This window comes from Candoia aspera, chromosome 2 (assembly GCF_035149785.1).
Source record: "Candoia aspera isolate rCanAsp1 chromosome 2, rCanAsp1.hap2, whole genome shotgun sequence".
In the NCBI taxonomy this organism is placed as follows: domain Eukaryota; kingdom Metazoa; phylum Chordata; class Lepidosauria; order Squamata; family Boidae; genus Candoia; species Candoia aspera.
The window spans coordinates 109,858,564-109,886,253 of record NC_086154.1 but is presented as its reverse complement, the minus strand read 5'-3'; the positions used below and the strand labels follow the sequence as shown (position 1 = coordinate 109,886,253).

Genomic DNA, 27,690 nt, shown 5'->3' with positions numbered 1-27,690 from the left:
TCTGATTTCAATACCTGGCAAAATTCTAGAGCAGATAATAGAGCGATCAGTTTATAAGCACCCAGAAAACAATGTATAGGTTACTAGTAGTCAGCATGGATCTATAAAAAAGTCTTATCAGACTAATAATTTTATTTTTTTCACTCTATTAATTTCCTCAGTAGATTTTGGGAATGCTGAAAATGTAATACAGTATATCTCGATTTCAACAAACACTTGACAAAGTACTTCAGGATATTCTGATGAGTAAACTAGTGAAGTATTGTGTTGATATGTGGGAATGACCTTGGGAGACAGGAGGAAGATCTTTTGCCTGGACTGTGGCTCTTCTTCCTGTCTCCCAAGGTCATTCCCACATACTGTCACAAGTATGGTCTAACGACATTTCAAGTAATAGAAATGCCGCTTGACTGTACTTCACTAGTTTACTAATTTACTAGCCTATACCTGGTTCAAAAGTAGTACTGAAAAAATGCTTATCAGTTGTTATTCCTCAACCTGGAATGAGGTACCAGGTGGGTGCTAGAGGATTCAGCACTGGTAAACTTTAACATTGCTGTTAATGACATAATAAAGAAATGGAGAGAATGTGTTAGAAACTTACAGGTAATATATAACTAGATGATCAGATAACTAATACCTTAAAAAATGGGGTTCTCAAACTCTGTGAGGCCATGACCCCTCGCATTAATAGATTCATGTGTGATCCTATCACCCATGTCAGGCAGAGCAGGAACTAGGAGCTTGCACAAAGCTGGATCACTATTAGAACTTGCTGTCCTAACAGCCAGGAACCACGCTGAGACAAGGAACAGGTCTCTAGTGTTCTATTGTTGCTACATAACAGGAAAATCCTAACAAACTGAAGAAGCGGGGGGAAAACCCAGACATATAAACCCCAAAGGTTAAGGGGGGCCCAATCTGGGTCTCTTGGAATGGCTACCTAATTCCTCAGTGCTACGCATGCGCTTTACAGCCTGGATGGGAGCCCCCTGCTCGCCATCCTTACTCATGACACTTGCCCCCAGAACCAAGGCTTTCTGTCAGTAGCCTTTGCATTTGTAGCAACAGCTCCAGCAAGAGTCCCAACTTGCTCCTGAGTGCCACCCAAGTAGCCCTGTTAGGATCAAACTGCTTTTGATAGTCTCATCTTCCCCCTTTTCTATGTGCAAGTGGCCTTTTGTAGCAAGGCATTATTTCCTACAAGAAGTAGAAGAGGTGTGGTACTTGGCCTGCCTGGAATGAATGCACAAGCTCAGCATTGGGATCCAGTGTGACACCCTCTAGGAAGAAGCTGGGAAGAACTACTCTTGAAGGATGGGGAAGATAAGTTGGCAAAAGCACTTTGATCCTGGCTGGGTTGCTTTGGGCAGTGCCCAGGAAGCCGGACACATGACCTCATCCAGTGCCAGTGGCTTGTCCATGACCAGAGTGGGAGATTCCCCTAAATTGGCTTGCAGCCCCCTAAGAGATCACAGTCCAATTAGTCTGAGAACCTCTGCCTTAAAAGGCAGAAACAAGTTTCAAAATTAACTTTCTAGAGCTGGATTGTAAATAACAAAATTATATTGAATAGGGAGCCATGTAATTCTCTTCATTTAAGAAAAAGAAATCATGACAAATTATAGAAGAGAGGACATCTGACTTAGTAATACTATACCTGGCATGGTAGTTGAAGCTAAATATGGCTCAGTAATATGATGCGATTGCTAAAAAGAGGAATGCAAATTTTACACTCTTTGTGCAACCCCTGGATCAGTTCTGACATGATAGTCCTCTTCAAAACTGGTCTACAGTATTTCAAGAGCTTAGTCAGCATTTTTCTAATATGCAAATTTAGCTGAAAATGAACTATATTTTGGCAAAGCTGGGGCTTGTGGCAATCTTTATTTCTGTTGACTTTGTTCTGCCTTTATCACACCTCCAAGTTCTGGGTACAAGCCAGCAAAAAATGAAGGTGATGGAAGTTTTGGTTCAACTTTATTTTTGAGAAATTGGGGTTTGGAGGTGGAGAGAAAGCTGTGCAGCATGGAAGTGTCATTAGGTTGCATCAACAGAAGTATTGTTTCCAAATTCCAGGGAATTATAGTTACATTATAATCTTCATTGGTCATACTCCACCTCTAGTACTGTCCAATTCTGGATACCACAATTTAAGCAGGATTCAGACAAGCTTGAACAGGTGCAGAGAAGAAAAAATCAAGACAGACTAGAAACTGGGTCTTATGAGATTGAGGCATCTGGGTATTTTTTTCCTTGAAGAAAGTAATTGAGTGGGGATCTAATAGCACTTTTTAAACATCTGTATGGGCGTTACATAGAAGAAAGCCTAATCTCTATCATTCCAGGGTGCTGAACACAGAATAGTGAATTTAAATTATAGGAGAACAGATTTGAATGTTGAAAAGATTTCCTAACTGTAAGGGTAGTTTGAAAGTGCAACCAATTCTCCAGTGGGATCCCCTTCATTAAATGTGTTGAAAGCAGAAGTATATCCAAGACAAAGACTACTTCAGGGGCAGATTTTTTTCCCTTCCATGTAACAATTGCAAACGGCAACTGATAGATTCCTAATGACTCCCCAACAAATAACTGCTCTGTTTTTGAGGTTTTCACATGGATTTTTTTCTGGGACTGAAGTAGTGATAGACTTGAGTCTATTTAAAATATCTAAGGTTTTTTTGTAAAGAGGTTAAATAGATTTGTTTGTCCAGCGATTTCCCACTGAAAGTATTGCTGTGAGTTGGATTCCCCAGAAAATATTTTTCTTGATTCTTGCTTTCAGACCCAGGGTATCAGATCAGTAGACTGATTCCCCTTGTAGTCTTTAGCAAAATTCTGACTTCTGTAAGTTGTAGTCTTGGTTGAAGCCGCGTAAAAAAAATGTGCACTTGCTGATAGTCTGCACTCTCAATGCAGCTCTTTTCTTCAGCAGAGGTATTGACCCCATTCTAAAAAAGACCCTTAAATGCATCTAACGTGGACTGTATTAGCAAATCTGTAATAGCTTATTCCTCAGGAGCTGCTGACTGCTCAGATTTTAGCTCTTGTTGCATTATTGTTGAACAATGAGCAGATTCTTTGCAGTAGGCTTTTGTCTGATCACAGTGCTAAGATCTCCATGAAATGTCCACATGCAAGTACTTCTCACGTTGACTATTCCAATCGATGTGGCCCTAATTCCTTACCTTCTGTTTTGTCTCCTTGCTAGAAAGGTATGCTGTACAAATAAGCTACAGAGCAGCGGACTCAACAGAAGGTTGCTTATGAGCATCCATGAGAGGCAAGGAGAGAAAGTGGCAAAATGATGCAAATTCTGCTCCTTATGTACTTGTGTGCAAAATTGGGATGTAAGTTTGAAAGGGCAGAGCTTCCCCTGTGAAGTCACAATGCCTGTTTTGTCATTTTGGTGTCATCATGGCTAGGTGTGGACATCTATGGAGCTCTGTTCGTGGTCAGTTCATAAACCACCTTAATTAATCTCTGGCTTTGCTAATTTGAAGAGTGCCATGCCTCTCTTTATTTCTGATCTTTGCCTAGACAGGAATCTGTATGGAATGCCGAAAGCAGGTGGGCACAGCCTGAGACCATAGAGACATACATGGCCCCTAAAAACCTTTTATGCAAACCTCTAAATCAGAACATTGGTTCAAAAAGTTCATGATCTTCATTGTCTATACATTTCTGCTCAGAGTATCAGCAATAAACAAGATGAGCTTGAGCTCTTAATACAGGAGGGTAAATATGATTATGTGAAGCAACTGAGAGTCTTGTTTGCAGTGAAGACAGGCTTGTTGGACAAGCCATTGGAGGTGGCCATGATGGATTGGATGGTTAGGGTGGAGAATGAAATGTAATCATCATTCCAATGGAAGTAGCATCAAGAAAAACAGCAGCCCAGAAAAGTGGCAGCACTGGTGATACCATCTGTCTTGTTGGGTGGGTTAGATGAAGAGGAGAGGGGGGAGCCAGGAGCCACTGGCACTTTCCTCTCCTGGGTTGGTTCAGGGAGCCCCAATAGAAAGGGCTGTCTTACCAACTGGGACTCAGAAAGGAAGGAGGCATTGGCTATGGTAGGGAGAACAAGATACCTGGTGTTTAAAGGCCTGGCTGTCTTGCTATTTAAAGGTTGCCCTGGTTCTTACAGTGACACTAGCACCCCTAGTTGTTAGACATACATTGTGCAGACAGGGGGAGGCCTGTCTTTCGAGGAAAAACTGCCCCTGTTTGGGCTCAGAGGCTCTTCTGGGTGTGAGATAGGGAGCCAGTAGATAGCCCTGGCCTATCTAGTGAGAGTAAGTAGTTCCAGTCAGTGGTTGTGAGAGAGGAGAGATTGTTCCAGAAGATGTTTTTAGCTTAGTTATTGAGACAATGCCATCAGGTGAATTGTATGCTGCTCTGGGTTTAGAGTGAATGTTGATTTTTTCTTTACATATATTTTTTAATCTTACTGTATCATCAATTTTTTTTAATTGAAGGTTTTACGCACTATTTTTTGTGTGCCACAAAACATCTTAAGATTGCAGCAGTATAGAAATCTAATAAGTAAATAAGTAAATAAATATATTACAAATATGCATATTTACATATGATTTACATCCAGTGAGTAAGTGTGTCAATTTCAGGGCAAGATTAACTTCCAGAGAAAGGCTGTTCTTGAACTTTGGGGCCATGGTGGAGATGGTGAGCAGGAAAAGCCCTGGCCTTTTTCTAATTTGCAGCTTAGAGGTTATGGGATTTTCACCACAGTTAGCTTCTTCAGAAGGGAATTTTTGTGGTTTTCTTCCTTTGGGCCCTCTTCCTGCTTTTTATTTATTTATTTTCCTAACTGGGCTGATACAGCAAGCTAAGCCTAGGATACCTTGATCAATGCTGCACTGCAAGAGTCATAATAAAAATAGGAGTTACATTTCAAATAGAAGACCAATTTTGAGGGTATATCAGCATGAAGGCATGTAAGTAAAATAAAAAACATTGCCAGGGGATGTGGCAAGTTCCTTCTTTGTTAAGAACAAGGAAAAAATGCACAGTGAAAAGATAAATTTTGCATCTTTTAAGACACGGCATAGATCAGTATTTATACACAATATTTATTTTATTTATTCTGTAAAGGGTCTGACCACTATAAATCCTGGTTAGCAGTGTGCTAACTTCATCCTTTTTTTGAGATCGTATGTGTAGATCCATAATTATCATGCATGATATTAACTTTGTCTCTTTTGGGTCTCTAGATAATGGCCTTTTTCAACAGTGACAACAATATTGATATTGTTAGGGTTCCTAGTTGAAGATGTTGTATATAACCGATTTGTTATTGATAAAAATATTATTTTCCTAGATGATTTGGTAGTTAGCAAAATAGAAAGTACTTAAACACACCATTTCACTTAACCATGTACTACCTGGATTGTAGCTATGTATGGGACGTAGTGTCTGTAGCTATATTAGGTTATATATCAGAATTCTACTTTTTTAAAAAACCTGTGTTCATTTTATATATCAGGCAAAAGAGTTCAATCAAGGTGTTGCACCTAACAAATCTATAGTTAAGGTGCAGATCATGAGTGGACCTTGATCCACAGGTCAAAAAAATGCAAACTGGGAGAAGAAATCTGCCAGCTAGAGACTCTGATAATCCAAACCATGCTAAAAATATGATGTGTTGATGATCTTCTGGCCACTTTCTTCAGAACCTCAGGCCTGGCTAATGATACCTCAGATTTAACAAACAAGGTTTGGATCTGTTTTCAGAAAAAAGGAAGATTCGTTCCTGCAGAGATTATTTGTGCAGAGACTTGGTTAGAGACAAAAATAAAGACAAAATAAATGGCCGTTAATGATAGCCAGCTCTGTCCCAGCTGGCATTTAAACCTGCTATTCTTGCTGCACCTGATGAAATCTGGCTTCTTGTTCTGAGGCAGAATTTGGCAGTTCTCCTAGATGTATCAAGAAAATGTGTCAAGTGCCAAGATGTTCATCATGTTATGCTTTACAAGAGTCTTTATTCTAGCCATTATGCTGGTTTTTTAGCTGTTTAACGGACAGCTTTGTAAACTGAAGAGTTGAAAAAAAAAGATACAATTGGAGTGATACTCTGCTTCCCTACTGCTTATATCAGTCATGATCTTAAATTATGCAGAATATTTTCCTTAAAGATGTGAGAGGAAAAAATGATTCCTATCCCATTTGTTTTTTCAGACGGTGTCACAAAAGTACATTAACTGACCTTCATACATTGGTTGGAAGAGGACCTCTCATAGAATGGTTCTTGTGGTTTGCTGGGTATGCGCAGTGCTCTGAGCAACCATGGACTCCAAGGAGAAGCATCAGGTAGGTTTTCTGCTCATGCTTATCTACTGTAGGATGACATTTAAAGCTTGTTAGATTTCAGTTGTTAGATCAAGTCCTTGTCTCATTAGGATTTAGGCCCACCAGGTATGAAGTAGTAACTTAGAAGCGTAGAATGAAGACATATAATTAGCATTAAGTAATAAAATGCTTCTGAACTCATGATCTATCAAGATTTGTTTTTTGTGCAACCACAAAATCCACTTCTACTTTCTCTCTTTAAATTTCTGTAAGCTGATTTAATGTGGGAAAATCCACCTTTTCGTTACTTTTCGTTACTACTGCTCTTACGATATAGGCAATAGAAATCTGTTGCATTCTTCCACAGACCTATCCTTATATTATGATATGTTGTTTATCTACACTTAGATAATTGGATGTGCTTCAAGTGATTTCAGTGGGAGAGTTGAGGGGTTAAGTATTCATCATCAGTCTAGTTTCCATTGATGAGAATCTGGAAAATGAAGTTCACTAATGTGTTTTGTCAGGCAGAATCATGTGCAGCCTAAAGCAGTGATTTCTATACAGATAGTCCTTGTTAAGTGACTGCCTCGTTAAGTGACCATTCGCAGTTACAATGGTGATAAAAAAGTAACTTTACGACCAACCTTTGCATTTACAACCTTTGCAGGTCTGTAAAGCAAAGAAGAGCTAAAGTAAGATAGTAAGCACAGCTGCAGTTTTACTTATCAACTGATTCGCTTAATGACCAAATTGCTGGTCCCAATTGTGGTCACTAAACGAGGACCACCTGTATGCTTAATAAATACATTTTAGATGTTTTGATTTGGTATTTTTTCATTTGTACCAGGTTTTTAAATTTGGGGGAGGTTTTCTTTTTTCTTTTTCCTTTCTCTTTTATTTCTTGGTTCTGTTTAGGGTGCTTTTTTTATTAATTGTCAATTTCGTTGTTTCCTTTTTGTATTCTGTTATTTTTTGTAATCTTACTATTAAAACTAAAATGGAAATGAATTAAAAAAGCAATTAAACATGTTATTATGTATACCTTGGTAGCGATTCACAAGGAAGATCACTCATTTACACTATTAGGTTTATATCCTGCTTTTTGTGTAGGAATTCAAGGTGGCATATATAGCATTCCCTCCTCCTGTTTTTTTTCCCCCAGCCCGGGCCGCAACTAGGGTCTGTGTCACCTGGGGCAAACATGGATTCTGTGCCCATTTTGGCGCCCCCCCAGCACTCATTTTGGCACCCCACCAGCATGGCGCCCGGGGCACATGCCCCAGTTGCTCCCCCGTCCCCCCAGTTGCGGCCCTGCCCACAGCAGCCCTGAGATGTAGGCTGGGGGAGGGGGGGAAAGCAAGAGGGTGTGTGTGAGTGAGTGACTGGCCCAAAGTCACCCAGTGAGCTTCCATGGTTAGGGGTTGAGTAGAACTTGGGTCTCCCCACTCCTAGTCTAACACTTTAATCACCGTACCACACTGGCTCTCAGATGCCATAGGATTCTGAACTGATTGCTTTTTGTGGGAGGTCCTTTGTCCAGATTTGTGTAAATGAAGCTGTTGTGAATAGCAGATATGTGCATTACAAGGGAAATGCAAACATTCCAACTTTCTTGGGGCTACATCTATTGTAGGAATGGGGACAGTTGCTTGAGACCAGGAAGTTATATGGTGCATTTCATTTACTCCTTTCTCTGTGGCCCTGAACATCCCAAAACATATGTAGAAGACATATAATTTTGGCCGTGGCTCTTTTTTGCATTGTGTTTTTGGAGTTTGAGGGGTTTTAGGGGATGAACTGAGTGCCTCAAACGTTTGCAAGGGTTAAGATATCAGTTTCATCCTTTAAAATCCTCCCCCAAATGGTTTAAAAAATGGCTCTGCTACCTCTAGCTATATTGTAGGATGAAAGACCATATACCTGCCACCCTGAGGCCAAAACAATTAAAATACAGCTCCCATCCTTAGGAAAGTTGCCCATTTCTGCTCTCTGGGAATGCAAGCAAATAATAACCTGAGGACCACCATGGGTATGAAATTTGGTTGTCCTGTTGTATGGATGATCAGGGCTGCTAGATGATTCTAGCCCAGTTCGGTGATGATTCTGTTGTGAGGTGTGATGCGGCAGCTGAATGAAGAAATGGGGAGATGAAAGAGAAATAGAGGAACTCAGAGATGAACAAATCAGAAATACAGCATTTATTTCACTGTAATTCTTCTGAATATATCTCTCCAACACATAGCTTGTGAGAACAAGTCAAGCATATCATAATCAGAAATAGGGCTACCTGACTGAGGCTGCCAAAATCTGGATGCTTATAAGATGGCAGCAAAGAGATATAGAAAGTTCTAACTTTAATCTATATTTTTGCCTCCCAGAGCTGGTAGTCCTAGCCAGAAATTAGCTCTCAAGGTCAGGAGGAGGGATGCTGGGGGAGTGTATATCAGAATTAAGCTTAGTTGTATGTGCAGTTTCCATGGTTTTTTAATCTGCATCGTTCTACAAATTAATTTGCTCAGAATGCCGATAGGAAGGGAGGGCTATGGAACTGTTCTTACTCAAAACTGACATTTCTCCATTCGCTGTGTTAAACCTATCCCAGATTGGCAGCTCATAAAACTGATTGTATAATTTTCTTATATTGTGTTGTGGACCCCATTTCTAGGTTTGCTGTTGCAAGAGCCAGGCTAAAGGCACCTTTGTGAATGACAGCATAAGATATGGCAACCTCTTACTAACAGGATAAATTGGACCTAATTTTTCATTGGATTGGTCAGGAAAGGCTTCACTTGCCCCCATGTAGCTCATTTCAATTCTCAGTTACAGGGGCAATAGAACTGGTAGGATGTTTTAGTGTCCTGTGCTTTTGCTGTTTGTTTCCTTTTTAATGAGATGTTTCTCTGCAGTTGCAGCCTGGCAGTGTGGCATATTGCCTAGGGTCAGTTGGGGAAAGAGAAACAAGGATAGAAATTACAGTCTTGTCACTACCACCTCCTTCAGTGTGGGTCATGAGCAATGTTGAGAGATCTTCTTTGGATCAAAAGAGGATGTAGTTACAAGAGTGGCATATCCCCCTTTCCTTTCTTCAGAGGGGTGAGGGGGCTTGGTAGGTGGAGGAGGGGCATAGGAAGGAAGGGAGGACAGATTGTGATGGGCAAAGGGAAGCGTGGCAGAAGACAGGTGGGTCTTTACTGGGGAAAAGAGATGGGAAATTTGCAGCCTTTCTCTGCTTCCAGGCTCTGAATCTCAATTCAAGAGGCAGGAAGATGGATTGTTAAGAATCTAGACTCAAAGCGATGTGGATATATGCCAGGTCTGTTTGTAATAAATCTTTTCTCATCCATGAAATGATCACCCTTGATTTGATCATAGATGACAGGCCACACCTGGCATGTTTTACCAAGACCTGAGTGAATGAGAATGGGGGAGTTTCTGTGTCCAGGATATGCTCACCTGGATTTCAGGTGTTGCATTGGTCTGATGGACATGATATTGAGAGAGCTGATACAGATTATTATTTGACCATACATTTTTGATCTAGCTGTATCTAAAATAAGGTAAAAACCTTTGTTCTAGAAACAAATCAATCTGGTTATCACAGGGTCATTTATACATCTCTCCCTGGGATGTTTTGCCTTTCATATGAGCTCAGAATTTGTACCTGATGTGGCTCTCTATTATGTTAGTGGATATATGCATAAGTCATCATTGCATGATTTTTAATTTGAGATCATGAGGACTTAGGGAATTCCAGGAACGTATGCTTTCTTCCTGAATCGTAGATACATGTACCGTTGAATTATGCAATTCTTTTGTTCTAACTGAACAGCCACAGGAGCCACATTCCAATGAAGTTAACAAAGCTGGCCAATGATGGTTCAGTGACCGACTTTAATACTGATCAGTTGGCGACGTAATTACTGCTCCTTGAAGAAATGTTTTTATGAGTTCAGTCATGAGGTGTATGTTTGTGTTTGCAGATTGACTGAAATAGAAGCATTTTTTTGCTACTGCATAATAGGAGGCAAATCTGTTCAGGGCCCAAGCACACATGTAGTCATTCAAGTTATTGATGGCAGTTTTCATTAGTAATTGCGCTTTCCCCAACATAAATGGCATTTCTGAATGACAAATGTCTGTTGGTAAGCATTCTAAGTGCAGACACTTTCAGATTCTGCTAGGAATAGGACTCCCCCTGGGCATTAAAGGAGCTTCTTTGCTGCATAAAATATGAAGGTATTTTGTATAATTGCTTTTAGCATGTCTAAATTTGGATTTTAAACTCATTGTTTAACATTACTCTGTGCAGATGTAGTTAATAGTGTCATCTGCATAGATATTAATGATGGTTCTTGGTTCATTCACTCATTTTAAAATCCTGGCTAATTAGCACTGTATGACTGCGTATACCACTGACTTGTGACCCAGTTAGCGGAATCCAGTCTTACCATTTCAGCTTTGCTACCATGCTGTCATACAGCTGTTGCCTTAAATACAGACAGGCTGCTTGTTGCTTTTTCTACTCTTCTCATGTAACGTGCCATCTGACCTTCCTTGTCTCTCTTCCCTTTTTTTTAAAACTGAAAATACCATTTTTTTCCTTTTCTTTTTTTTTTAAATACATATTTAAAAACACAGCCGTGTCAGTGCTAAATATAAAAGTGATCAAAGCCGTTATTTAAATTGAGTCAGTAATTAACAAAGGTAGCCAGTATAATGAGACTCATAAGTCAGAATAAACGATTAAGAAGAGTTTAAATCTAAGCAAAAATGTTCTATCCTTCTATCAAGTCATGCAAGATTAATATATTAAAGCCTATATTAAGAGAAACCCAAACTTCAATGCAGTGCAAGTCCATATCTAGAATTATAGCCTATGAATGGTTTCCAAGGTGAATTAAACATTGTATCAGACTTATTTTTCAAATATGAAATTATTATTGACATTAATACATATTCTCACAGTTCAGTTTGCATTCTTCTGAAGAGGAAAGTCTGTGTGATTCCCAATAAGATGCATAATTAAATATCTGATAACTGTTATCATATACAGAGCTATCTTCATATATTTTGTATACAAAGTTTGCTGATGTTTAACAGAGAAATAGCTGGCAGGAAAGATAATCTTAAATTTAAGATTTGTTTCATTCTATAATACATCATCTTTCAGACATTGCCACCAAGTATTCTCTTCTATTGGAATATGAAAGAGTGATCTAACTGGATTACTGTATTTCCAAATGTTTCAGAAAATAAATTATAGCTAGTCCTTGTTTAGTGACTGCTTCGTACAGTGACCATTCACAGTTACAACAGTGATGAAAAAGTAACTTTATGACTTAATGACAGGTCTGTAAAGCAAAGGAAAGCTGAAGTAAGATCATAACATAGTTGCGGTTTCATTTAGTGACTGTTTCGCTTAATCACCAAGTTGCCGGTCCCAATTGTGGTTACTAAACGAGGACTACCTGTATCTATTTTGGCAATCAGCACTGGAGTAACATCCCGGTGGTAAAATATCTTGTATCAGTTTCCTCTGTGATGTTTAAGATAAATTTATAATTATCTTCCATTGATATTCCCATTGTTGCATATCAGTTGTCCTGTTTAGATTCTGCAAACATTTAATCAAACAGCCTAACTAGTTCAGTTTCTGAGTCATATTTCAATAGCAACTTGTAAATAAGCCACAGGAGATGTTCTGAGTTTTGCATTACAAGTTTTTCTAATTCAATCCAGCCTTTAAGTCCTTGTTTTATAATTCCTTTTGCACTATACTACTCATTTGAAGATATTGAAACTAGTGAGGTGATTCTGACCATTCCGAAGAATCTTGAAAGCTTTCATTTTTATTTTATTAAGGATTAAGCAGACTATATGAATTGCTATCTATTGATCCATTTTTCTTTTCATGACAAATGTTTAATATTGAAGTGATCCCATACTTTTAATACAGTGTTTGTCACTGAATAATCTCTTCCAAGTTATGCATTTCTGTTGGTATTCAGCCAAAGATTTACCCAAACCATCTGGGAGTCAGTAGACCTCAATAAAAGTAAACCAGCCATAAGGTGGTATCTGCAGTTTCTTTCATGTCTTGTAGAATATTAAACTTAATCCTTGATCTTTTGTTTGATCATATAAACTTAGTTATTTGTCTCTGCCACTCGTTTAATATGTTATCTTCCATTCTTATTGGAATAATTTGAAATAAAAAAGTAAGCCTGGGTAAAATATTAGTTTTTACTAAAATGAACATATCATTAGGCAAATAAAGCTTTACTTCAGGTGGTAAATATGTATCTGGGTGGTACTACTTCAGATTACAGCTGGGACACATTGGATTGAATGTTCTTTATCAAAATGGCTTTTTGTGTGGAGGATTTCTTTCTCCCACATGTGGGCAAAGGGCTCTTGACAATCTTTCTTGACATTCTAGTTTTCAATCTGAGTGCTGTTTTTTTTCTTTAGAAAGAATATTCAATATTCAAACCCTCAATTATAAAACAGTACAAGTAAACTTTGTGCAAACATGATCTGAATCCCTATTGCCTTTTAAGGGGTAAGTGTCCAAAAGATTGAGGACAAATAGTTCTTTCCTAGTAGTTGAGTTTTAACTGCAAATGTAGGATAACCTCTGGAGATGGTATGCAGCATGTATTTTAAGTGTATTTGAAAACTTCGAAGTTACTTTTTTAGAGGTATTGATGGGTTGATTGTGTAAAACAAAATGTGTAGGCAATATTGCTGAGGTTCACGAGTTCTGCTCTGTGTAACTGCTTTGTAGTAAAGTCCAAGAGTCTGAAATGTAGGAGATTTGATTTCTAGCCCCTGTCATTCCTAGGATTCCATTGCCAATGAAGGGTGAGATTCAGCATTTATTAGATGCTAAATTGCCTGGCACCCAGTTTGGGCATCACAGAACAAGAGAGCAAATACCCTAAGTGATTGTCCAGGTATCTCTTAAACCCAGAAGACTTATTTTCTAACCTTTCTCTCACCCCACCCCCCTTCTCTGGAATATGTTGAAATAATCTAATATTGGCAAAATGAGTATCTTCCTGGGACATGCACATGCAAGGCAACTTAGCAAATTCTGTTTTGCTAGTTCAATTCCGGTATTGCAGGATTTTGTTAGTTTCTCCTGTTCCTATACTATAGTGCTTCTGGATAATGACATTTTCTCAGAGATCAGATAATCCTATCGAGGAAATAAGATTGTCTTTATGGCAGCTGCTAAGGTGGTACACTGGCTGGATTCACATACTGTGATTGTTTCCTGAATGGTTTGTTGAAGAAACCACAGTTAATTGGGTTTACCCAACCATTAACTACAGCTGACAAGCTGCAGTGTGTTCATGCAACATGCTAAAACATAAACAGACAACTGTAGCTTTATATAGCATAATGTTTAAACTCAGCCTAAATGTTGTATACATAATGAACTTTTGTTAAAGTCTGCGAAGGATGATAAAATCAGCAAAGTATATATTTGCTTCTGCCTAGGGATGGGTAAATTTTAATTTTTTCACTGTCTGTGTGTTTTCAGTTTTCAAGTTAAATTATATTGAGTTTCTATAGCATGGTTTGTTATAACTCTCTGTGTTTAGGCTTGATAAATTATACATTACACAGGCCTAGGTACTATATTTTATAACCCTTGGACGGTAAGTAATGCCCACTTATACATATATAATTTTGCTGTGAGGTCTCTTTCCACAACCCCTTACTTCTCTCTTGCAGTATTAATTTTCTGCATCTCCTACTGTTCCCTGCCTGGCCAAATGGCACATGTTTTCTCTGTGGGTTAATTCAGCTATTGTCTATCTGAATTAAGCCCTGTGAATATATTTCCTTTATATATACAAAACAAGGTACCCATTTAGTGAATGGGCTTGCTATCCTCTTCCTTGGTTTTATGTTTTCTTTACTGCTTGCTGTACATTAGCCCAGTGGTCTAATAGATAGAAGCTGTGATTTATAAAAGTAATAAGTAACTGTGCAAAATGGTTATATTTATCATTATGTAGCACGGTTTGACTATGTATCTCAGAGAACCATTTCTTAGGATTTTGAGCCAGCATGTAAGTAGTGGAGGAAAAACAGTCTGATCCATTCCTGGTTCTGTACATTGTAGATTCATAAGTGTTGAAGAAAAGGATTGTTGTAACTCATGAATTCCTGAAATTATGTTTTTTTTTTGCTGTCCGCTAACTTTATTTCTATTAGTGTTTTCCGTAATAGGAGTCTTGTCCTCCTATTTTGGAGGAAATATTCTGGGCAATAATATTGTTTAGATGGGAAATGACCGAGTGGGGACATTAAGGGGAGTGGGGGTGGGGTATCCACATGGGTTCAGTTAAATGTGTTTTCTTGCAATAAACAGAGACTAGATTACCTTCTTCTCGTGGTTTCTAATGAGCACCCCTCCTGTTTCGCTGAAGTTGAATTCATACAGGGTTAAACCACAGTCACCATTTGTTGAATGATCTACTGTAGCCAGGTTCAAAAACTAGGCAAAACCAAAATGAAACAAACCATGCTATGGCCTACTGCCTGGCCTCTTCTGTCATTTTTACTGGGTTTTATCAGCTGCCGTTTTGCCTCTCTTTTCTAGGTTCTACAGTTCTCTTCTGTTTTTTTCCTGGCCTGTTGCTTGCAGTATGATGAATCTCCTGAGCTTTGCCTTGCTGTGCTTTATTGACTGCCAGTGCAAGTGCAGACAGAATCTCTGTGATAACTGTGCACCAGAATATTTTGCCATGAACAAAGGCAACCCAGGATTTGGTGCCCTTTGTTGGAATTCCAGCCTTTCTTCATATGCAGCTTACAGTGTGAACAAGATGGAGATGAAATGGCTCCAGTGCTTCAGACCACTCTTCCTTTCATTTCTTATTTTAATCAGTGGTCCGTACTCCCATCCATCCCTCTGCTTCCTTGGGATAATTCCTGTTTGAAAAATACCAGTTTTAATTTTCTTCTTCTGGATTGACACCTTTAACAGAAACAAGTATACATTGTGCTTTTTTAGGATCCTCCTGTTAGCACCCAGAATGGTTTTGTGTTGTCTTCAGCTAGAGAGAATCTGGGCTTTTTATGAAGGGAAAAGTTATTTTTATTTTTTTTAAATGGTTGTTTTACAAGTTTTATTAAAAAATGCACATAAATGGGAAAACCCCCCCAGAAAAGCATGTATACAGAATTTAAATATTTCTAAATTATAAAGAATATTTATTATCATTTATTTATCAAGGGAAAAGTTCGGCCAATGTAGACAGCAGTTCTGTTAAGTTTCAAACTTAAGGTGCCCTGTTTTGTTTAGCAGAATCAGGGTAAAAGCATCCCCTAATTCCATCCCCGGGGCTACTGCCACGCAGTCATTCAAAATTGTGATGAGAGAGCAGTTGCAGAACAATTTGCCGCGGAGCCGGAGTGTTTCTCTGGAGAGCTGAGAGCTCACTTAACTGCTGTGTTTGGGACTGAAAGTTTCCCAGGCCAGATGGCTGCAAGACTGCTCCCCCTTTTTCTTGTGCAACCCCCACTTCCCAGTAGCTGTGCTTCAGCAGCCCAGCAACTTCCTAGGAATGGTGTTAAGGAAAAGGAGGATAGTGTTGCTGGGAGGTTGTGGCGGGAGAGCTGTGCTGTGCAAGACATTGTGTTCCTTTGTGCTGCTCAAGAGTGTGTGTGTCGTCTAGGAAACACAATGCCCTGGAGAAAGACGCTGCCTCTCTTTCCTTCCCCTCCCCTTCCTTCCCCACTGGGCTCTTTTTGTAATCAGCACCGCAAATGCTCTCTGCTTTTCTTGAGCTTTACCCCTAGAGTTATATATGCTGGCATTTTAATGCCTGAAATAATGGTAAATAAAATCTCCAAGTTGGGCACAACTCCCAGAGGCTACACGACCTTGTACTTTCTTGGTTACGGCTTCTTTGCCATCCACTGTTTGCCTTATCCAAAGAGTGGCGTAGTGTGGAGCCAAGCTTCTGGATTGACCAGCAACATCTTCAGCGTCTCAAGCAAAGAGTATTTTTCCAAGCCTGGGGATGTTTTCATCCAACCTTAATGCCCCTATGGTTTTGGAGTACTTAATCCCTAGTAATAAGCTACAACATCCAGTAGCATCTAGTGGCCCAAAGTTAAGAAAGTCTGTTTTAATCAGCAGTTCCCTGAATTTGAGATGTTTATCCTTTGAAAATGTGTGTTCCACCATTCAGCTATAGGCCATTTCCCCACTAGTGACTTACAAGTCTTTGCAGCATCACCAGCTATCCTAGTGACTGAAAGCCTGTCTTTGCTGTTATTTTAGCACAGGAATGATTGGATGATTCTGGAAAGTGCAATGGTTTGCTAGTGGTGAAGTTCACATTGTCTCTCCTTTTCAGTATGGAGTGGGGCGGAGTCTGCTTTCCCAATAAGAGATCTTTTTATACTTGGGAGATAAATTCTTATTTTGGTTATATTTATTTTATTTATTTATTTATTATTTACTTATTTATTGTGCTTGCTGTGTTTTTCCTTGCTCGTTCTTACTCATGGCCAATGTTCCCTCTAATATCTGTTACGCTGTGTGCAGAAAAAAATTTTTTTGTGCATCTTTTCCCAAAGTACAAATTTGTGCACCACAATATGAGTATAGTATATGAATAAATAGCAAAAACATGTAATGGCAACGTGTTAAAATGCTGACATATTCCTTAGCTGAAATATATAAACTAGAAAGTATAATAGTATGTCACATACCTGCTTAAAAGTTGTGGCTTTAAGTCAAACAACTGTCCCCTGCAGTTTTCTTGACAGTGTTTTTCAGAAGTGGTTTGCCTTGCCTTTTTCTAGGGTTGAAAGAGAGAGACTGTCCCAAGGTCACCCATCTAGCTTTGTGTCCCAGGCAGGACTAGAACTCACAGTCGCCTGATTTCTCATCTGACACCTTAACCACTATACCACACTGCTTCTACGCATATGTACATACAGATTATAATATAAACTTGGTAATCACTGATAACCAATAATTACAATCAATATTTGGGGGGTTTGATATTGTAATGAAATAATTTTTTTAAAAAATTAATAATTTTAAAATTGAAATTTTGATAAAGTTAACAATCAGGGAGCTTGTCCAGCTCAAATCTCAACGAATATTAATTAAACCTTTTTTTCAGGGAGTAGGGAGGCAGGCCAAGGGAGCCTGTCAGGAGCCGCTTCTCAGTACAAAGCGGGGCCATAGCATGACTCCTTCATGTGCAAGAGGCTCTGGGGTCATGCCCGGTGTGTCTCTAGCTGGGCCCGATCCAGAGCAAGTTGACTGCAAGGCTGGGAAAGGACTGACTACCCGCTGTCCTAGGCAAAAGGCGCCTCAAGGAACCCTCTCTGTTGCAGTTAAACTGTGGCGGTGAGCTTGTGCAGGATTCATCACGAGTTTTATGGCACCTAAATTTATTATCATTTTGGGAGAACTTAGTTTTACATGTGCTTGACTTTCTACCTTGTGCGCAGCTTTGACGAGTAGTGTGCATTGACATGTTGAACTGAAAAGGCAGGTCGCTTTGTTGCTGTCTTCCAGCCTTAGCAAGATCATAGTAAGATTGTAGCTTCCTCCTTTTATTACATATCAACACACTCTTCCTTATGTTTCATCAAGCTGATGTTTGCCAAATATGGTGAGACTACAGCTTCTGGAAAACCCAGCCAGGAGCTATGCTGGCTGGAAATTCTGGAAGTTTCTGTTCACTGATTCTGGAGGCTACCAGGTTGGGGAAGACAGTTGTTTATGTTGTGTTCTGCTCCTCCCATTATATTTGTATGACAACTGTATAAAGTTAGCTGAGATAGGGACTGCTTGTAATCTTCCTGTTAGCTTCATGGCTGAATTTGATTTGGATCTTCCAAGTTCATTTATTATGCCACAGAGGCTCTTCCCTACTTTAAAAGAACTATGTTATAAGGAGGTAAAATATTTTTGGTGGTCTCTTCTGCATAACCACCATGATACTTTATAGCAATATTTCTCAACCTTAGCAACTTTAGGATGTGTGGACTTCAACTCCCAGAATTGCTGGGAGTTGAAGTCCACGCATCTTAAAGTTGCTAAGGTTGAGAAACACTGCTTTACTGTTGGAAAAAAAAGACACGGCTGCTTTAAGAATCACAAAGACTTATGCAGAAGCCTTTGAAAAGATGTACATGTTTAGTAGAGTGGTGCTGTGCTCTCATGCAGTTTGTATTGCTTCTTCCAGATCATTTTCCAATGTGCACAGCCTTATGAAATACATATAGTGCTTTGATTCATTAATGGGAAGGAAAGTAATTTGATTTTCTGTAAAAGCTCTTGGGGATGCCAACCTAGCACCAATCTGCAACACTTTAAACAGCCATGATTTTTCCCAGGATTGAGCCAACTTTGATTTCTGTGACTCTCAGTAGCACAGAGTGCATCATTCTGTGTGAAAATTTGGGGCAAGAAGATTATCTATCCCAGTACTAGAAGAGAAGGATTGGGAGAAGAGAGAAGAGGTCTCTGATTGAAAGAGCTTTCTGGGCCTGAGGTCATCAGACCAGTGGAAGAGGTAGAAAGGCTACCAGAGAGACCCTGGGGATAGGAGATCCCCTTGGCTCTCAGTGTTCTAAAGTGTTGCTTATTTCACTAAACAAGAACTTTATATTAAAAACCACTGCAAAGATCACCTGCTGCTTTTTTCAAGTGGGCAAGAATATTGGAGACAACCAGTTAGGATGCTAGATTATGCATGCGAGAGAGATGCTTGCAGTTGGATAAGGAAGTCATTCAGAGGTTGCTGAAAAAGCAGGGGATCTTCATTCAGCATAACCAGCTCTATACTCAAATAATTGAAGCAGATTGATCATGCAAGCAATTTTAGAGTCAGGCTAAAATGTTAACTTTTAACATCCTCACCCCATAACAGGAGATGTGTGGTACAGTCCCTTGAATAGGATGTGGCTTGAAATGGCCTGACTCTTGTCAGTTTTGTAATTCTTTTTTTCCCTCCTTTTTTGCTAGCTGAGTATAGTAGTATGACAATTAAGTTTGTTAGCCCCGTGTCCTTCCCTTGTCCCCTGTATTATTGTTGCCACTCATATCTTGGTAAGTGGCAAGCCACAGAACAATCAGGTGGTTATTAATAACCTGTACTGCATTTTCTTCTGGTGTCTCCTCTTGAGAAGTTATGAATATTTGATGCTCGGTGGTGGAGTAGAGCTGTTCCCCATCTGGATTACTGCTGGGAAGTCCTGCTGAGAGCAGGAGGATGCTCAGTAGGAAGCACTAAATACCTACAGAGCTCAGCAGATTGAGGGTCCTCTAGACCTTTTCAATTGTATTGACATAATTGGCCTGAGAAATACACAGCCTGTCACTTGAGGAGTTTGACTGATAAATGTCTGTTTTCAATTTATATGAACATTCACAATCTTTCTCAATTCCTAAGGTTGATTTCTCCCTTTTTAGACCAGCTCTACTCTCTCTACCACTGTGACCAGAGCTGAGCCTTCATCAGCTCTAAATGTATGACCTGGTTCTCAGCATCCCTACATAGATACTTCATGGGATTATTTGGCTTGGAATGCATCCTTCTGCCCCTGATGGAAAAGAACTTCTCCATCTTTCTCTTCTCATTCCCCCGCTTCTGATTCTGTATCCAGCATACAGCAGCGTGACTGGCAACAGGCTGTATTAATCAGTGGCTTGGTGCTTCACTCTGCTGTTCCTCTCTCTCTTTCTCTGCAGCGCTGTGCTCTGCGCACTCTCTCTCTCTCTCTCTCTCTCGCTCTCTGCTTCTCTGTGGATAGCAGCATTGGAAGTTGCTGTTCAAGGTTCCAAGTGGTGCGCAGTAATCTTAGCCCAGATGCTTTTTAAACAGCCAGATCTGTGGATGTCCCAGCAAGCCAAAAGTGGCAAAGTAAGTTTACCTTTTTGTCCTCTTTTTTTCCCTTTATCTAACATTTTAATTCAAGATGGCTCCCTCCCCCACCCCAAAAATTCCTGGATTGCTTCCTGAGTTACTAATATGCTTCCAAGGATTGTGTGTGTGTGTGTGTGTGTGTGTGTGTGTTTGTGTGTGTGTGTGTGTGCGCGCACATGTTCGTGTGTGTGAAAGAGAGAGGGAGAGAACGTGTGAGAGAGCACTTAGCACTGGTGAGCTGTACTAAATGATAATTGATATCTGATTAGGGATAGGATTGCTTTCCTTTCGACGGCATTCTGTTATGTGGGTGATATCATTACTAAATACAGTAGATGTCATGCCTGAGTTAAAAGGAATCCCTCTTCCTGTTCAGCAATTAAGATTTGCCTGTTTCTTCTGATGGTCGTGCACTGCAGCATTGAATATTATTTTGTACTGGAATGTATGGATTTGGGTTAAGGCCATATTTTAAAGTAGCAAGGATGGTGTATACTAAATTTCTTGAATTGGGAGGTTTGCCAGCTCTATTCAGGGGAAGCAACTATGGCAATGATCCATCCTTGCAGATTAATAAATCTAGGATTACATTCAGCAGTGGTGGAAGTGTATGTAATTCCCAACAGTCCCCATGACATCCTTCAGAGTTAGGGAAATAAGGAGAATATTTTATTTAATGTCACATTATGCAATATGTCTTAAAAACAGAACACAACACCTATTCCCATGGCATGTGTTAGCTGTACTGTGATCCAGCCCTAGGGTAGTATGCCAGGGCAAAGAGGACCAGAGGGACAGAGTAGAGAAACTGCACAGCACACGGCTGCCCGGAGGAGCATTTCTTCTCTCAGTAGTCTAAAAAGAAGGAGGAGTTGGCAAGCACACAGAGGTTTAGGTTATTGATAGCACAAGGCTTATCCTGGCTATTGGCATCTGGCTTTCTGTTTTTGTACACTCCTGAAAATGTGGTTATCCAGAAAAAAGGAGATGTATTCGTAGCAGGAGTCATGACCAATAGGGACAATTTAAATCAGCCCTCTGTAGGACTGGTAGGCCTGCTTTGTATTGCTAAGTTAGAGTAACCAAATGTTGAAGGGACTGTCGTTCCAAAGACATGGCTGTTAACTTAAAAGAGAATGTATGCAGTGACCCAGAAGCCAGAGGACCCCCCTTACTAGAAACAAGCATGTCCTCTCGTTTTGTCTTTGTGGTTTGTTCCTGAAACTTGGTTATTTGAGCAGGGCTTCCTGCGTACACTCTCTTAAGGACAGAATTAAACCGTGTTTTGCTATGGATTTGCCTGAGCTGTGAGTTTGATTTGGTTGAGAGATAGGCAGCCAGAATCACCCGTTGACCTCCAAATCAAGTGATCTGAATTGGGGAGATCCATGATCAACATTTTAATCACTGTACCATACAATATATAGTTATTGTCTACATGAGGGGTGTTCAACCTTTTTTTGCTCATGGCCCCCTTCTGAGCCTCATTTACCTTTGGTGACCCATCACACTCATTGTTAGCTGATTGATATTTGTTGTAAACTATAGCACTTTTCAGTATTTATGCTCCTGAAATTAGCACAGAGAATGAGACGTGAGGATTATGACAAATTGATCATACACCTGGCAGTTAAATTTAGGTGGCCCCCTCAGAAACTTCCTGTGTCCCCCTGGAAATATGGTATGGTCCTATGGCCCACATTGAGAACCACTGATCTAAAATATTAACACCAGTGGTTTTGAATAAAATAATGCTTCTCCCAATACACATCAAGGTAAAACACTGTCTTCAGGCTTAATTAGTTATCAAAAGATTTCCCTGAATGCCTGGAGTTGAGGGGGAATGTGATACAGATTTGCTTCTACAGTGAAGAACAATCTGACTATTTTGGGTGTCTCCCAATAGGTACATAACTGGCACCAGTGTATTTGTATGTAGGTGTGTTTGTGTGTGTGAGGGGGTGTCGAAGTAATTCCTCAGAGGGGTCTAAACCTATGTCTTGGATTTATAGGCCATAAAGTAGTGTTAAACTCTGTGTTGGAGGGATGCAAATAATCAGAAATGACCAATTAAGCTATTCTTTATGTTGCCCGCTTGATTGGGCAAATATGGAGGTATGTCAACTTCTTAAAAATTATAAACTTGAGACAAATAATACAATCTCAGATTGTGTTTGGATCATGCCCAGATAGCTATAGAATGATGGTTTCCTTGAGGGTTTCAAGGGTGAATAAAGCAAATAGTAATTTTAATTATATAATAATTCTCATACGCTGACATTGGTTAACGATCACGATCGGCCATAGGATTGCATGGGCTGTCTTTCCCCATCTGTTCTTCTCTTGCATGCTGATATTAACAGTGGTTAGGGTCGGGGTTGGGGTTCTTTTAAAAAATGGTTAATACCAATCATGTTTGCTTGTTATCCTTTTCTTCTCTCCCTTTTACTACTAAGATAATCTTCCTTTTCTATTTCCCCCTTGCCCTTACAATGTAAATATCTGAGCTTTGGAGTGCACCAGTGTGGAAGGGGAGCCAGTTTGGTGTAGCGTTTAAGGCGTCAGCTAGAAACTGGGAGACTGTGAGTTCTAGTTCTGCCTTAGGCACAAAGCCAGCTGGCTGGTCACTTTCTCTCAGCCCTAGGAAGGAGGCAATGGCAAACCACTTCTGAAAAACTTTGCTGAGAAAACTGCAGGGACTAGTCCAGGCAGTCACCAGGAGTCAAAAACTGACTTGAAGGCAAAAAAAAAAAAAGTATGGAAGGGAAGCCAAGAAAGGATAGAAATGAAATGTCCTTCTGCTGCGATTTTTTAATACCCTTGCGTTGCCTGTTTACCATTTTCTCGTTCTTTCTTTCTTAGCTATACTTAGCCAGTAAAACTTTGCCTCATCATGTTACACTGAAGTTGGGAGCTATCCTGAAAGACTGCTGGGGTAGCAGCTGCCACCATTCCCTGTTTTGGGGCAGTGGAAGTTTGCAGAGCTGATACATGGGATAGAAAGTCAGATGGCAGGGTGGGAGTGACTTGTCTGTGCACCATCCTGCTAATTCCTTGATTAGCCTGTATCACTGCCAACATATACATAGGTGGTCTACAATAGTACCTTGATAGAATAAGATGGCATTTTCACATACAGTATTGTGGGCTGCAGTTGCTTCATTTTGGGGTGTAGTCTGTAAGTGCCAGTTGTATGCCTTCTCTCAGCCACGTATTCCTTTTAGAGCTGGGGGCAGGGTTGCAATCTAAATCTAATAATTTAATCTTGACCCATCAATTGAGCAAAGGAGGCAAATGCTGAGCTACGATTGATTGCTTCCCATGTTGGAAAACAAACGCAGACTAGATTGCAGGCACCAGTGTTACGAACACAATTTCTTTGTCCTACTCAGCATTCTCTTTCTAACTTGCTGCATTTCTATTGGAACCAATCTTGAACGTTTTTGCCACTTTGCTTTTCTGTTATAATTCCTGCTGTTTTCCGTTTTTCTTCAGCAGAGAGTTGCTGCTTTAGCCAGACTCTGGGGAATTATTTCCAAACCAAAGCACTAAAGAGTAATAAATTAGGCCTACAATACCTTTTTTCATAGACTGCTGTGACAAATTATGGACTAATTAGTTTATTTCAGCAGGTATTCTTCAGCTAGATTTGCACAACCACTAAATCAGGTCAGCGAAAGACCTAGTAGATATATTTGTACAGTCTGTAAGTTAGTTTTTACTAGGTTAGTTTTTTGTGCTTAATTGGTTGTGTGAACCAAGCTGTTGGGTAGTTTATGATTCAGTATCTTGTGTGAACCCAGAAAATGAGTTAATTGTGTAATGATATAGTATGAAGTTAGCCAATGTGAACACAAACTGTGTGCGGTCTGGAAGAGTTAGGTCTGTTTACGTTATTAATTTGCTGTGCCTGATTCTTAAATATGTGAAAAGGACATTTAGTGGTAAAGAGATTTAATGGTTGTGCAAATCAAGCTGTAGAATACCTGCTGAAATAAACTAATGAGTCCATAATTTGTCACAGCAGTCTATGAAAAAGGGCGTTGTAGACCTAAATACGTGAGAAGGATGTGAGTAAGAAGTATGGAAGGTGAGAGTACAAGTTTTCAAGGTCTGAAGAGGGAAATCAAATTGAAGCAGAAAAGTTGTGGAAAAAAAAAAAACATCTCAACTTCAAGGTCATTGTTCATATTTGCACTTTGGGCTCCCTCGGTTTCTTGTTCAAATAGTTTACTGTATAGAGGTAGGAAGTGCTCTGGAGATGGGGAACTGATGGCCCTGTAGGTAGTACTAATCTCTCAGCTAGCAGACCACAAATGCTATGGCTCTGTGTTGATAATGTCCTGTGAGAACTCAGACACTGTGGTTTGTAAACCATGATTTATCATTTAGTGTCAGGATAACTTAAAATAAAATAAACCCAGCCAATTGTGACTTATTTCTACTTAACAAACAATATCTTTGTATGATATGTTAACCAGGTCACTAGAAGGTAACTGGCAATGAAGAGTAGCCAGGTTATGCTCATCAGGACTTAGTAATTTCCCTTGAATCAAAAGCCAACTTTTACTAATGACTACAGTGTTTGACCCCAATAACAGAGAAAAACTAACTGAAGTATCCTGTTGTCGCCCTTTGACTGCCAGATGAGAGTAGAAACAGGTCATCTGCCTTTACTGATTATTATAATCAGAAAGTCTGTCACTTCTGCACTCTTCCGATTGAAAATCTGAGAGATTTGTGGCAGCTCCAGTTTTTCACATCCATTTGTTATAAATTCCATGTTTGGGAAACTTGAAGGCCTGTACTGGCATACTGGCATTAATCATGTTCCATGTTATGAACAGAAGCCAAACCCATATGCATAGCAAATAAATTTTTGCACTATTTTTACATGTTCAGAACAGTGCAGAGAAATAGTGGAGTTATACAATATATAGAGGAGATGATTAGTCTAATGGGTGAAGAAGAACAGTTTGCCCTGGTGTGCGTACTTTTAGCAGCCAGAATTCTTGTAGCATAGGAAGACGATGTAAAAGATTTAACTTAAAAAATAAGAAGAAATTACGCCTGGAGAGCTGTTGAATAAGCATGGCATGGCAAAAGAGATGGAGAATCTTGTTATGGAGTTAAGCTATATTGAGAATTGGGAGAAGGAATCAAAAGCTTCACCATCCTACAGCCATTCATTACGCCTGAATGTTGGTGGCCTCTGCTTGAGGGTCCTGTTTCATAGCTACTTTCTAGTAGGGCAGTCACTGAAACTCCATGTGAGACAATCTTTGCTCAAGCATAAATGTAGCTTTGATTGGATTTGAGGGTCATGTAGTCCTATGTTGCCTGTGGAAGTCCTATTCCCCAAATGGGACTGCTAGGAACATTACTTGCATTTTCTTTTTGGGTTTATTGTAAATATAGGGGAATGGTGTTTATTTGCCACAATGTCAATGCCGTCTGGTTGTCTTCTGATAAAAGAAGGGAGCAATCATTTAAGTCCTAGAGTTAGCCAAATAGGAATATTGCATCCGGATTTATTCTTAGTTCTGCCAGATACGCAGTATCATGACTTGTCTGTGTGCTATGAGAATTTCTTGTTTTACATGGTCATTTTTACTGCAGAGAGATTTGCATTTTCATCTTCCTAAAAAAGAGTAAGACAGAACCAGAAGAGACAGCAGACTCAGGTAGTTTGGCTTGCTGGTCAAAGCCAGACTTAGGTTCTCCAAGAAGGTTGATTGTCTGAAACACTCATTCTTTGGCAGTTGTCCTGGGTCTATCCTTGGCAACTCTGGCTTCCCTAGATCAGCTCAAAGATAGGTCTTTTGGGAAGCAGGCACATGATGAACACCTTCATAGTTGTCATGGCTCCAGAGTTTACTTTTATTTTATTGATGCCCTTCACTGCCCTGCATATAATACTAAGTCATAATCTTACAGTACTTGTTTATTTTTATCTTAGCATGAGATGGTTTGCAAACTGTATTTTCCCTCTTGAACAGGGGGAAAATTGCTCCAGACTGATGTTATCGCTTACCATGATGTGTGAATCAGGCAGGATTTATCTATTCTTGCAAATTAGCCAAGATACTTTAGTTTCAGAAGTAGACTATTCAAAATGCAGTCTTCTTTCCAGTTCTTGAAAATGGGCATGATCTGCTGGGAAGCTTAACTGTTGAGCCTGAAATGAAATGCTTCTTGGCAGCTCCTGTTCAAATTGAGTTTATAGAGGAGAATGTTCTAATGTGACTTTCACCAACCTCGTGTCCTCCAGATACATGGGACATTTCTCTCATGTGAGACAAATGAAGGCTGAGAGTATATTGGATTCGTTAGACTATCTTGTATTCTTTTCTCTGCTGTGCTATAGCATCTCCCTAGAATTTTAAGGAATCTGTTGGCCTGCTTTGAAAATTGGCACAATGTTTGATTTATATAAATAATGGGGTTAACGTGAATCAAGTGAAAGCACTACAAAACTCTGAAAGATGAAACCTCATATACAGGAGGAACTTGAGAACAAAGCCTTTTGGAGATCGATTTGGACAGAGTGGCATTGCTACTGAGATGAGATCAGGGATCCCTGATCAGGAATCAAGGTGTTGGATAGTTTATGACTCAGTATCTTGTGTGAACCCAGAAAATGGAATTGTGTAATTACATAGAATGAAGTTAGTCAGGGATCAAGATAGAAAGCTTGAAAGTACTGTATAGGAAGAAATAGGAAATAAAGTAGGAAATCTTCCAATTTCCCAGTACTTTGACAAGTGAATAACATCATCCCATAGCAAAAAAGAGAATAGAGAGTTTAAGCTGCAGAACTGCTTGTGTTTTGAAAGATACAGTATTATTATGGACAAGGATCTGTCAGTTCTTTCAGGAGAGGGGTAACTGCTAAGTATATCTACAGGATCCTGGTAGGAAAGATTGTGAAGAAATACTAGATTTGCTTTTTGCTGTTCAGGATGAAATGACTGCAGATTTGGGCCTGACCACAACAAAAGCCCTAACTATTCTGAGAGAACAGCTGTCAACACTGCTGGAAGGGCATCAGAAGGAAAGGAAGAAGGTGATTTCATGGAAGGTAAGCATTACAACTTCGTGACATGTATCCCTCTTAGTTTTGCATGCTTTTAAGAACATGTTGTGCATTTTAGATAAAAGCTTAAACTTTGAGCAAGGGTACTTGTTCTAGTTCACAGAGGAAAGCAAGGTTTTTACCAATTAATTAATTAATTAATTAATTATGGAAATGTATATAGTTGCCCATCTTATTCAGATAGCTCTGGGCAGCTAGCAAGCAAAAAACCAGAAACATACATATGAAAGAATTGGGAAAAACAATAAAAGATGCCAGGTAAGAAAATCAACTCAGTCGGCTCAAGGTAAAAACACAAGCCATTATTAAACATTGGAATATGGCATTTAATTTCCAGGCTGTTTGCATGTGGGCAAACAGTATTAA

The 27,690-nt window shown here is 39.6% G+C and overlaps 1 protein-coding gene across 7 annotated transcripts in view; it reads left to right on the top strand.

Moving 5' to 3' along the window:
- Nucleotides 1–6,211: 6,211 nt before the first annotated feature.
- The window catches only part of TMEM94 (transmembrane protein 94), a 71,327-nt gene continuing 49,848 nt past the window's right edge, over nt 6,212–27,690 (top strand). For 5 of the 7 annotated variants that reach the window (XM_063293123.1, XM_063293122.1, XM_063293120.1 and 2 more), the window contains exons 1-2: nt 6,212–6,330; nt 27,190–27,309. In XM_063293123.1, the coding sequence (XP_063149193.1) occupies nt 6,307–6,330; nt 27,190–27,309 (144 nt within the window). In that variant the 5' untranslated portion in view covers nt 6,212–6,306. Of the gene's footprint in view, nt 6,331–17,507; nt 17,702–20,133; nt 20,226–27,189; nt 27,310–27,690 lie in introns of those variants that run through there. The other 2 variants (XM_063293121.1, XM_063293125.1) reach the window with 2 other exon arrangements.